Here is a 13,178-nt window from a genome sequence, read left to right as displayed (position 1 = left end):
GAAGTACCACCCACCTTTAGGGAAGATCTTTCCCCTTGCTCCTTTTGGAAACATACTCACAAATATACCTAGAGGGTGTGGCTTCGGTCTCCGGGGTGGTTCTCTGCCCAGCCAAGTCACAGGGAGGTAAACCATCATAAGCCTTGAGGTCATCGTTCACTGACTCCCTAGCAGGGCTGTGAGCCCTTTCCTCAGAAAAACGCTGTGTCTGAGGCCTTGTGGCTTCTCAAGAGTTTATCCGTGGTTAAGAACTTCCATTCTAAACCTTACTTTTCAACTGATAGGAATTGATTAGATAAGACTTGGTCAATTTTACCTTTACTCAGTTAAAATAATGTAGGCAGTACTGAACAGCTCCCTGGAGGTAGGGACATTGGCTCACTGAGAGCTCGGCTTATTTGCCTGGTAAGTGACTAGGGTAATAAAATGTCCTCAGCTCTGATGGTCACACCTCAGGACCTTTTTCAGTTCTGGTTTGTTTTTCTGGAATGGACAACTAGAATCTCTTAGAACACCCAGAGTGCGGGCGCGGCACTATTTCACTTTTATCTCTTAGATTAACACTTCTACAATGTAGCCGACAAGTGATTTGCTGGACGTCTTTTCTGTTCCCTCAGTCTTGATAGTTAATCATTTTAAAACCATAATTTTAATTTTTTTCAATGTTCTGTCATTTGCTGGCTCTAACTTGCTGGAATTTTCTGATACTTTTTCTGTGTTCCTTGACAGTTTGTTTCTCTTAGCAAGCCTTTTTACTGCCTAGAACTACCGTGATCCATGACCTTAGGGAGATGCTGAGACTGAACCAGCCAGCACTGATTCTGAGACAGTGATTTCCTTATACTGTGGACTCTCCCTCTCCCTCTCCCTCTCCCTCTCCCTCTCCCTCTCCCTCTCCCTCTCCCTCTCCCTCCCCTTCCCACTCCCCCCTTCTATTTTCTTTTCTTTTCAGACAGGGTCTCACTGTGTAGACCAGGCTGTCCTGTAACTCACAGAAATCTGCTTGCCTCTACTTCCTGAGTGCTGCGATTAAAGGTGTTCACCACCATACCTGGCCTGATTTTCTTGCTATGGGATGACTAGGCAATCTGCCTGTTAGAAATCTTTTACCTCTTCATCCTTTATTTCTTTCATTACACTTGTCCTTCAGTACCCACTGGGTCTTGTTCAAGACCATGGCAAATACCAAAATTTGCGAGTACTCGAGTTCTTTATATAAAATGGCACAGTGTTTGCATATAACCTATGCATACCTTCCATACACTTTCATCTCTAGATCGTATATGTATTAAGGAACAAAAATAAAGCAACTTCCTCTTGGATTAGTTGGGCTTAGTGTAAGCCTGATTTGAATTGTCCACTTGTCTTGTGTCTACTGTCTGTCCCTAATAAAGGACTTTGCCTCATACTAATTGAACAGTACAGAAAGCATGGTATGGGGAAGCAATGAGGGATCTTTATAGAAATCTTTGACAGGAATACTATTTCCAGCAGACCCAGTATAGCAACAGGAGCTATAGTAACAGATGTTACCAGCCCATGTCTACCTGTTGCTTTCAGTGTTTATATTTGTTGTCTAAGATTGCTTCCACTCTGGGCTGGAGAGATGGCTCAGCAGTTAAGAGTTAAGACTGCTCTTCCAGAGGTCCTGAGTTCAATTCCTAGCAATTGCATGGTGGCTCACAACCATCTGTAATGGGATCTGATGCCATCTTCTGGTGTGTCTGAAGAGAGCAATGGTGTCTATTTCATAATATATTTACACCTCAAAACTCAAAAAGAATTCTCTCATATAAGACTACCATATCTCCCAGAGCTAGGATATTATCTTCTGCCGCATACTGAAATGAATGCAGGCAGATTAATCTAAAGCATAGATTAATATAGTAGGCTAACTCAGGAGTCACCATCTAGAGAGATCTTTTCTAAGTCCCCAACACAGGGCCAAGTGTTCCTACTTCTGTGTCCCCAACCTCCCATCTGTTATTCACATACTAACCAGGTAGCATCTTCCACAAATATGAAAGACTTAAGGAATCTGAACCACCTACGACAGCACAGACCACTAACAGAGATAGAAGAAGAAACACACACAGTTCAGCCTTGGAACCCATGGACTACACATCAGTGGAGTCAACCACACACAAAGCAAAAGCACTTGGGGAGAAAGTGGTCCATATTGAACTTGTATGGCCTTTCCATTCTCTATGAACAATGTAACTATTTTATGTTTCATAGGGGTGTGTGTATGATGACACATTTTAATGAAAAAGTCTCTTGCCCCCAAGGAGACTGAATTTTTTCCAGGCCTTGCCATCAAGTTAACAATATGCCTTGAGATCATTTAGAACCATGTACTTAGCCATTTATCCTACTGTATACTCAGCCTCTTTAAGCTTAACTGCTTTAAAGAGAACATGTCACAAACCTAACTGTGCCTTGAATTTCCCAGTCAGGTTTTGCAACCTAAGCTAAATGCATAGCTTTAATATTAAGTTATGTACTTTTCCAGGTCCCTCCTCATTCAAAATAGTAGGTGGTGTGTGTGTGTGTGTGTGTGTGTGTGTGTGTGTGTGTGTGTATTCAATTCCCAGCACCCACACCTCAGCTCACAACCATCTGTAACTCCAATTTCTGACACCCTCACAAACATACATGCAACAAAACACCAATGAACACAAAATAAAAATAAATTATTTTAAAAAACCATTTAAAAATTATTCTAGAGCATAAGCCAACAACTGAGCTCATGACTTTCCCTGCAATATTCATAGAATAGAGGCCTCTTTTACCCCAAGAGATGAATCTACCATTATTTGATGCCTCAGGCATCTTAAGACTATGAAATATAATTAATTTCAGGATTAAATATTTCTAGCTCATCTTCCAGGGTTCTACTAGGCACCCCATGATGTTGAATTAAGTGGTTGGCTGGATTTCTTTATCATTTCCTGTGAGTATCATTAAGGAGATAGTTGGGACCAATTGCCAGGAAAGGCTGTGTATGCTACAGTATCTGGCTATGATCCCTCAGCACTTAACATGGTACCTGTTCCCCAAGTGCTGCTTCCCCTCCCATTTGTGTCAGGCTGTGGGTGTTTTCAGTGTTGTCCTTTGCTCACTGTGGAAGCGAGGGTGTATCTTACTACATTTTGTATCTTTGTACAGGTTGTGCATTCGCACAATTCATGACTCAGGAAGCAGCTCAGAAATGTCTTGCAGCGGCCTCTCTAGAGGCTGAGGTAAGGAAAGCATGTCCTTCCCCTGTGCCTAGAACACGGCAGCTTCTGTAGGCAAGAGCTGATGTCTGCACCAGGTTTTTATTATTATGTATTTTTAATAAAGTGAAGACTTGAGCACTTAATATTCGCTAGGCACTGAGCTTAGCCTGCGTGACCTTAATTCATGCTTTGAGATGATTGCAGCTGCCCATATTTCTTTTTTTCTTTTCTTTTTTTTTTTTCGAGACAGGGTTCCTCTGTGTAGCCTTGGCTGTCCTGGAACTCACTTTGTAGACCAGGCTGGCCTCGAACTCAGAAATCCGCCTGCCTCTGCCTCCCAAGTGCTGGGATTAAAGGTGTGCACCACCACGCCCGGCTCCATATTTCTTAAGTGAGAAACAAATTTGATATTTCTAGTGTTCATTGATTGTTGCCTATGTATCAGCCTCTATTCTACACTAATAACATGAAGACTGGAAGAAGGTATCAATGCTGTCTGTGAACCTGTCTGAGTGTCTGGTAGAGGTAGTGTAGATACTGAGAATCTTTCTGTGCTTTTTAAATGAAGCATTCAGTTTCTGAGATGTTATCCTGTGTTGTCCTTGTCTCTTAAATATTCTTACACAAGCTTTAGAATACTAAACATGTTTACAGAACAATTTCCTCAGTTTAGGCCTACTTTGGGACTGAGCTACTGTAAAGTAAATTCCTTACTGCTGATGCTCTTCAGTACATACAGATGTGACCTTTTGTACAATTGTAAAACCACCTTTGAGCCTCAAGGACCCACGTGTAGCTGGCCAGGCAGATGCGGCCTGGGGCCTGGCCTCCACGGCACAGTGACAGTGTGCTGAGTCCCTTTTCTTGCTCTTCCATGCTATCTGCTTACTTTCTGCTTGCTCCCTGTTTGAAGAGAAGGTTGCAATATGTTTCAGGGTGGTGGGCTTAAACTGGACGGCCGACAGCTCAAGGTCGACTTAGCTGTGACCCGGGATGAGGCAGCAAAGCTTCAGACAAAGAAGGTGAAGAAGCCAACTGGAACCCGGAACCTCTATCTGGCCAGAGAAGGCTGTGAGTATCAGAAGAAGATAGGAACCAGGCCTCTGAGTACCCACCCATGACCTGAGCGCGAACCAGCAATTGTGTTTCAAATATAAAACCCAAATTTCCAAATAAAACAGTGTTTTATTGCTGTTCCACTTGAGTAGATGCGGCTTTGTTAGGAACCGTCACCCATTCTTGCAGGCTGAGCAGTCTCACTCTCTGCTGTCTGGTTGCCTCCGATTATCTACGTAGCAGGATTGGAAGCACAAGGAAGAAAACTCCTAAGTTACTTGCTTTTGTCTTCGTTTCTGATGAGGTGTTTTTGTTTTTAAGTGGCTGAAAAATACAATTAAAGTGACTTTTTTTTTGATTATTGATAGATTTTTAAATGTTTAATAGCTGTAAGTATTTATCAGCCTACTCCTGCGTAGATGCATAGTTCCAGGTAGTAAATTTAGGCTGTCAGCTTTTGGATCCAAAGCCTCTGAGACCATAATTCTGTTCTCTGTTTTGGCTCATCTAATTAATTGCTGAGTGATTGACAGCCACATACGTGAGCACCTCAGTTTCAGGGGCAGCTTGTTGGTGGAACATTCTATATTCTAGCTGCACTTAGAGCTTCTTCCACGCCTTGCTGTCTAACTTGCAGCATGAATGTGATGCTTTTTGGAGGCAGAGAGGAACAAGATTACAAAATGTTCAGTTTGTCTTTAGAGCAAGTCTAAGTCTAGAACTTAGCCTTGTAGCTATTTTCGGACCTAACTAACTGGCCAACACAGTCCTTAGGGTCTAGTACAAAGGGTTTGCATCATTCAAATCACATTCTTCCTATTGCTCAGTGAACATTCCCTTGGTGACATCTTGGCCCTTTTCCCTCTTTCTGCAGTGATCCGCGCTGGGACGAAGGCTGCTGAGGGTGTGAGTGCCGCAGATATGGCCAAACGCGAGCGGGTGAGTAGATGAGGCACCAGCCTTAGCTCTCATGGTTATGTAAGTGAGTCAGAAACAATCACTGCTGCCACAGTGCTCCTGAAGAGCCACGTATAAGGACCACACTTTACCATGTTAGAAGCACATAGGTAAAGGAGAAATGACTGGACAGTACTCTTGCTGTTGTGTCAGCATTCCGTCCTGTTGTCTGAGCTCAGTCTTGCTCTCTGTTTCTGTAGTACGCATGTGTGTGTTCTGAGGAACTGCCGCTAGCTCACTCAGTAGGTGTGGAGAGAGAGGGCCTGTGTATAATTGTTATCATAAATGGAAAACAACAGGATGGAAGCTGAGTAGGCAGGCTTACTAGGAACAAGAGGAGCCTCAATGTTTAGGAGATGGGTTTCAGAAAGAGTAGCCAAGATGCCATTCGGAGGGATTGTATCTCTAAATTAATACAATTATGTGGAACAACTTCCTATTATAGGTGTTTCTACTGTTAACTGACACCTTTGCTGCTTAGCAGTGTTTGCAGTAGTTGCTTACTTTTGTTGTTTTGAGATAGTTCCATGTAGCTCAGGCAGACCTCAATGTGTAGCCTAATATTCCTGAATTTCTAATCCTCCTCCATCTATCTCCTGAGTACTGGGATTACAGGCCCACTCCACCATGCCAGTATCCATGGTGCGAAGTTTAAACTCCAGATGCCGTGTGTGCTAGGCAGACACTTTACCAGCTGGGCTCTATCCTAGCTTATGCAGTTTTCCTTTAAAAAGGCAGCCTAGAGCCAGTGGGGTGGCTCAGTGGGTAAAAGTGCTTACTGCACAAGCCTAGTTGACCTGAGTTGATCCCTAGAACCTACAGTGGAGAGAATCCAGCCTCTAAAGTTATCCTTTGACCTCCAGCACATGCACAGTGTGTACAGAATAACACACAGACACACACCTTATAGGAAAATAAGATAATTAAAGGGTAAAAAGCCAGCCAAGAAGGGAACAACTATGGAACCTTAATGTTCAGGAGATGGCAAGCAGCAAATATGCTATATTGATCGGTGGAAACAAATGTCTTCTCAGCATAGGGTTTTTATAGTAGTATTTAAAAAATTTTTTTAAAGTATTGAATATCTGGATATCATGGTATTTGGGGAAGCAGTGCAATAAGATATACTGAGTTTTAGAACTAATTTTGCTAGCCATAGGTTACTGGATTATTTCCGTGCATTATAAAAAATAAGCTAACTCTAGGAAGGAGGCACTAGAAATCCCCGTTGCTGAGTGGCTGAGGACTGAGCATAAACACTAACTTCAGTATTACTTACAAGAATAGCTGTGCCAAGCCGGGCAGTGGTGGTGCATACCCTTAGTCCCAGCACTGGGAGGCAGAGGCAGAGGCAGGTGGATCTCTGAGTTGGAGGCCAGCCTGGTCTACAGAGCGAGTTCTAGGATAGCCAGGGCTGTACAGAGAATCCCTGCCTTGAAAAAACAAAAACAAATTTGTGCTGGGCACATTTTGAGCTATGTGGGGTTTTTGTTGTTGCTTTGTTTGTTTGTTTTTTGGTTTTGGTTTTTTGAGACAGGGTTTCTCTGTGTAGCCCTGGCTGTCCTGGAACTCACTCTGTAGACCAGGCTGGCCTCAAACTCTTGAGATCCACCTACCTCTGCCTCCCAAGTGCTGGGATTAAAGACGTGCGCTACCACTGCCCAGCTTGTTGTTTTTAATCTCATTTGGCCTCATGTCCATGCCGAGAGTTGAATATTGACCTGTAGTTCCACTTTTATAGATGAAAAATTGAATCTTAAAATGTCATTTGATTTCTCCAAATGGATGACTTTTTGGTTCAGCTCTGACTCTGGAGTTCATGACCATTCGCCTCCCTGGGCCTGCTTTTCTCTCTGCTGGGTACTGTAAGGCAGCAGGCAGGCAGGCGCACTGTGGCCATGGGATGGGGTTACGATTCTCTTCTTTTGGACAGTTCGGAGCCTGCCTAACAGATGTGCTGTATGTTAAGAGCTTGTCTTTTTCTCTTCTCCCAGTTTGAGCTACTGAAACATCAGAAACTCAAGAACCAGAATATCTTTGTCTCGCAGACCAGGCTTTGCCTGCACAATCTCCCAAAGGCTGTGGACGATAAACAGCTAAGGAAGCTGCTGCTGGAGGCCACTCGAGGAGAGAAGGGGGTTCGAATTAAGGAGGTGAGTGATGCCTTGCCATGCACAGCCTTCAGGCACGAGCATTCATTTCAGGCTGTGGTGCCAGCAAGTCAACAGGTTTTCTTCTGGGAACTGTCTGTCTGTCTTTCTTTCTTTCTTTCTTTCTTTCTTTCTTTCTTTCTTTCTTTCTTTCTTTCTTTCTTTCTTCCTTCCTTCCTTCCTTCCTTCCTTTCTTCCTTTCTTCCTTCCTTCCTTCCTTCCTTCCTTCCTTTCTTTCTTTCTTTTTGGTTTTTTGTTTGTTTGTTTTTGTTTGTTGTTGTTGTTGTTGTTTGGTTTTTCAAGACAGGGTTTCTCTATGTAGCCCTGGCTGTCCTGGAACTCACTCTGTAGACCAGGCTGGCCTTGAACTCAGAAATCCACCTGCCTCTGCCTTCCAACTGCCAGGATTAAAGGTGTGCGCCACCACCGCCCAGCAGAGGACTGTCTTTCATATCTGACTAAATTACAGCAAAATGTGAGGAACTCTGTCATGAATTAATTTAGCAAGCATTTATTCAATACCTGCTGTGTGGTCAGATTTATATAAATAATATAATGCAAAGTTTGTTGCAGAGAATACAATTTATATGGTTTGGTTCCTAAAAGAGGGGTGGGGTGTGTGTGTGTGTGTTTGCGTGCATACACATGCATATATTTGAAAGAAAGGGAAAGGGAGGGAGAGGAAGGGGGGGAAGGACAAGGAGAGGAGAAAAGGGAAGAAAATAGGGAGAGGGAGGAGAGAGGAAGTACACAGAGCACATGCAGGGCACACACGGAGATGTCAGGACAGTCCTCACGGTCCCCCTGGAGTCAGGCTCTGGTTCCCTGCACAGCCATGCTTACTGTTCTTAGAGCTTCTGTTTCTACAGAAGCTCCTTATCCCACCACAGGGCCACTGAGACTACAGACACCACCATGCCTAGTGGTTCTTTTACATTGGTTCTCGGAATCTGAACTCAGGTTCTCCTACTTAAGACATTAAGTTAGGGTTCTAATGCTGTGAACAGACACCATGACCAAGTCTTATAAAGGACAACATTTAATTGGGGCTGGCTTACAGGTTCAGAGGTTCAGTCCATTATCATCAAGGAGGGAACATGGCAGCATCCAGGCAGGCATGGTGCAGGCAGAGCTGAGAGTTCTACAACTTCATCTGAAGGCTGCTTCCAGGCAGCTAGGACTAGGTTATTAAAGCCCACGCCCACAGTGACATACCTACTCCAACAAGGCCACACCTCAGTAGTGCCACTCCCTGGGCCCAGCATATACAAACCATCACACAGGGCAAGCACTGTGCCCCTGTGCCTTTCCCCTAGCTCCTACGGTAGCATTGACTGTGTGTTCAATATTACTCCGCCGTAAGCACAGTCTTCATGTTGACTGTGCATGTCTTCAGTTGAGTTAGAAGACTATGAGTTCACACTAGCATTCAGTTCAGCTCTGTCTCTTTTGAAGGCCTTACCGTTTGTTAACCTCTATACTGGCCTCAGACTTGGTGGTTTCTCCAGACAAGCTGAGCTCTTTGAGGATAGATAGTATCTCATTATCCCCAATCCTGGAGATACTTGGCATAATCTGTTCATCTTTACATTTAAAAATGCCATTGCCAATATTGTAGGTGTGCTTTGCTGTTTTATAGCTGTAAACTGTATGCCTAGTACCCTGAGGCCTCTTTAACATATTCCTTGGTATTGAGGAAATAGCATGAGAGAACAGTAATGTGTCAGAGCGTGTCTGACACCACAGTTAGTGGTGAGTACCCACAGTATTTAATGTATGCCCATTTTGAACTCATTACAGTTTAGCGCACTTCTACATTGTACAGTCTATGTTTTGGTTGTGTAACTATTTCCTCTAAGATAAAGCCTCCATCTTGGAGGAAGGTGGGTTGGTAAGCTTAGAAAGGCTCAGGACATTTCTGAGCCTGACTGGATACTCTAGACCTCTTACTCCTCAAGCATATATAAGCGGTAGGGACTGCTAAGACGGACTCTCAAACAGGCTGAAGCCTAGAAGAGGCCCAGCAGCCAAGCTCCTGGGGAGAGGCTGAGACCTGATAAGCCCAGACCATTGAGCTACCCAGAAAAGACACTGACCTGTTGAGCTGCCTTCAGGCTGTGCAGTGAACTGCAGGCGCTCAGCGTGTGAGCTCAGCTCGTGGGCTTCTGGTGGTGGAGCTGTCTTTGAGTCCTTTCTGCTTCTGTAAGTCACCCCGGTAAAGTCTGGCTCGGCAGCTGGCTTTGGTGTTGCCTTGACAAAAGACGGACATCTTTGGTTCCTGTCTTGGGTAGTAGATGTTAGTTTCCGTCTCCCCAGGAATCATGACAAAAGCATTTTATTTTCCCCTTATGTCCTTCATTTGTGAGATGTCTTGAATGATATTTTAAGCGAGTGAGCGTATTGAAGTCAGGAATTCTTTCTTCTCCTCTGCAGTGGACAGAGTAGGATCTATGCACGGAGCCGTTGTACTATGCTTGTGGCTTTCATACTTAGACTCCTCCGCTACAGAAGAACAGCATGCTGCTCCAGGCAGTAATATTGTATAAGTGGTGTATTTTCTCAAATTATTTTCTGTGCTCCTCATGACCCTAAGGATATTTACGGTATCCTGGCATTTAGAGAAAAAAGTGCATCAAAGAGTTTCTGACTCTAACCCCGAACAGCTGAAGCTGCCTGTATTCTGAGGCTTATCCCATGTCAGGACATGTTTTTTAAGTCTAAAACCATCAGGTTTTCTTTCCTCCCGTCTCCATTAATTTCCTTCCTTCAGGGATCGAGTCTTTGGACAGTTCTCTGTTCTCAGCAGTAACATGCTGAGACGCTGAAGAGTCACGCACCTCTCATTACATGCATTATGAACAGTGAAGTATTACAGATTTTTCTCAGGGCATTGAAGAGATGGCTTAGTGGTTAAGTACATACTGCTCTTACACAGGACCAGTTTCAGAGAATCTGTTGCCCTCTTGTAGATTCCATGAGCACTGCATTCAGGTGCACATGCATACACATGGCCATACACCTACACATAAGATTTTAAAAAATACAAAATAAATCTTAAAAAATAAAATACATGTTTTGGATAGCCCTGGGGCTAATTATATTTGATGTTAATTCCATTCTCCTGTGAGTAGCTGTGAACACGGAATGAGTCAACACTCAGGTGGTTTCTTGTAAACCTGCTTCCCACCTTAATTTGTAAAACAAAGGAGAGCTGAAGATTGGGCAGAAAAAGAGGAAGGTGGAGTGGAAAGTTGGGAGAAGAAGGAGGTTTCAGAGAGAGAGGACGCAGAGGCAGAGGGGGATGGGAAGAGGGAAGGCGGAGCAGAAGCCCGTGGCCTGGAGAAACCGCAAGTTCTAAAGGGCAAGTTCATAGGTGGGCAGATCTACCACCACACTACCATCTTCCACATCTGTGAGACCCTTAGATGTGGAAGATGGCAGTGTAGCAGTAGATCTGCCCAACCTAAGTGCACAGCATGTATTTCATATTAATTGAGTTGTGTTTTCATTGCTGGGGCATATTTGGGTTGGAGATTTACTGCAACAAATACATTTTTCTCTGGGCAAACAAATACATTATTTCTTATTCATAACTACTGTTTTGTTTTTCTTTTCTTTCTTTTTCTATCCATAGTGTAGAGTCATGCGGGACCTTAAAGGAGTTCATGGGAAAATGAAGGGTCAGTCCCTGGGCTATGCCTTTGCAGAGTTCCAAAAGCATGAGCATGCCCTCAGAGCCCTCCGCCACTTCAACAACAACCCAGAGATCTTTGGGTCCCAAAAGGTGAGTCTCCTGCTTCAGAGAGACCTGTTTTCCCAGAGTCCCTGACATGTGAGTGGTGGGAAGGAGCACCGGGTGGGCAGGGTGGAGGTGGGGACAAGAGATGGTGAATCTGGGTGAGAGGCTCCTGAAGAGCGAGACTGGGCACACTGCCTGCAGAACTGGCCTTTGGAGAAGACATGAGAAACAGCCTCAAAGCTGACAGAAGGAGAAGCGGGCAGAGGAGCACCTGGGCCCACTGCCCTCACAGACTGTAAAGTCTTAGGAATGGCGTTTTCTTCCTCCCAGAGACCCATAGTGGAGTTCTCTTTAGAAGACCGAAGGAAACTTAAAGTGAAGGAGCTGAGGATCCAACGCAGCCTGGTATGGAACCTAAATTGGGTTTGGTTTTGTCGTGTGTCTGTCTGTGTCCGTGTGTGCCTATGGACCTGTGCCATGGATTCTAGAGGTCAGAAGACAACTTGGGGAACTCGGTTCTCTCTTTCTAGCATGTGTATCCTGGGGCCATCAGACTTGGTGGCAAGTGCCTTTACTTGCTGAGCCATCTTCCTGGCCCTTGTCTCTAGCTCTGACTAACTCAGAACTCACAGAGATCCCTCTGCCTCAACTGGGACTAAAGGTGTGTGCCTTCATGCCCAGCCTTTTTTTTTTTCAGGGGCTTAATTAAACGTCCTCTTTTCCACTTTGTGCTTCTGCCAAGTAGGAGTTTACTCCGTTTCCTAAGACTCTCTCTGGTGGTTTTTTTCTTTGCTGTCCCTCTCCTGAGTGCTGCATAGGAGAAGGAAAGGGGAAGAAAAGCAAACCAATATTGTGATCTACATGAGTTTCTGCACAGTGTGTGGGCCATGTCAAGACAAGTGACAGAGGCTGAGTTCCAGAATCCCCATCATCATCTGAGACAGCGTCTCCCTGTTTTGTTCAACCTTGCCTTGAACTCAAAATCCTCCAGTCTCAGCACAGCTGCTAGTTTTAGACCATTTTCAACTTGTGTAGGGAGAAGGAAGATCAGGAGCTGTAAGCTCTCCTTTCTTAGCTACTTTCCCTGGCAAGTTCCTTCTCTGAACCTCAGTTTATAAGTGGGTTAATAACATCCGCATTCCTCACACAAAGAGGGACGTGCTTACATGAGCGCATATACCATTGCTCAGCTTGCAGTCACTACTCTCTTACCCATCTTCCCTTGGGGCGTACGTGCTAGGCCAGATTATTTGCAGGTCCATAATTCTTATAGCACTCATCAATACTCTACTACCCTTTGCATGCATAGAGAACATTCATAGTGTTCAGTGTATGCTAAACACACGGTAGCCGTGGCTAAAACTGACCTCTGTTGGAGAACCTGGAGTCTCACTCTTGGACATAACAAATTGCCTTTAGCTACTGCTTGGGGTGTTTCTGAAGCTGCAGTCACTTTCTTTGAAGTCTGTTCCCTGTGCTTGTATACATACTGGACAACCTTTCTCCTGACTCATTTCTTCTTCAGAGCAAATGAACCCTTCCACTGAGATAAGCCCTCCCTCCTTACACAGGCTTTCATCAACTTCCTTGGTTGTTTTTGGTTCTTATTTTGTTTTATTTACGTATGGGTCTTGTGTTAGTTACTGTTCTGTTGCTGAGATACAACACCATGACCAAAAGCAGCTTAGTGAAAGAAGAGTTTATTTGGCCTCATGCTTCCAAAGGACAAGAGCCCACCATGGCAGAGAGGCATAGCAACAAGCAAAGGGTAAGACCACAGAGGAGGAGGCTGAGAGATCACATCCTCATCCTACAACCAGAGCAGAGAGACAGCTGGAGCCAGGGCCAGGCTGTGAGCCTGCGGAGGACATTGCATTCTCACCCTGCTGCTTCCATGCTGGTAGCCCTTCACCTTATCTTCCTCCGAAGCTCCAGCCTCCTCTTGCCGTCCTGACTTCACTGGCCCCCGCTCTGACACTTTTCCCTTTTTCATGCTAACCTAGGTTTTGAATCTATGCCTTTCCTTTCTCTGGAGGAATTTGTTTAGCATTTCTC

The 13,178-nt window shown here is 44.6% G+C and overlaps 1 protein-coding gene across 2 annotated transcripts in view; it reads left to right on the top strand.

Moving 5' to 3' along the window:
- The window catches only part of Rbm28 (RNA binding motif protein 28), a 41,152-nt gene that overhangs the window by 21,930 nt on the left and 6,044 nt on the right, over positions 1-13,178 (top strand). For both annotated transcript variants that reach the window (NM_133925.2, XM_030255573.1), the window contains 6 exons: positions 3,169-3,242; positions 4,157-4,292; positions 5,152-5,216; positions 7,229-7,387; positions 11,019-11,168; positions 11,454-11,528. In NM_133925.2, the coding sequence (NP_598686.2) occupies positions 3,169-3,242; positions 4,157-4,292; positions 5,152-5,216; positions 7,229-7,387; positions 11,019-11,168; positions 11,454-11,528 (659 nt within the window). The remainder of the gene's footprint in view (positions 1-3,168; positions 3,243-4,156; positions 4,293-5,151; positions 5,217-7,228; positions 7,388-11,018; positions 11,169-11,453; positions 11,529-13,178) is intronic.

The sequence above is a fragment of the Mus musculus genome, chromosome 6 (genome assembly GCF_000001635.26).
Source record: "Mus musculus strain C57BL/6J chromosome 6, GRCm38.p6 C57BL/6J".
NCBI classification, from domain to species: domain Eukaryota; kingdom Metazoa; phylum Chordata; class Mammalia; order Rodentia; family Muridae; genus Mus; species Mus musculus.
This window is presented reverse-complemented; position numbering and strand designations above follow the sequence as displayed.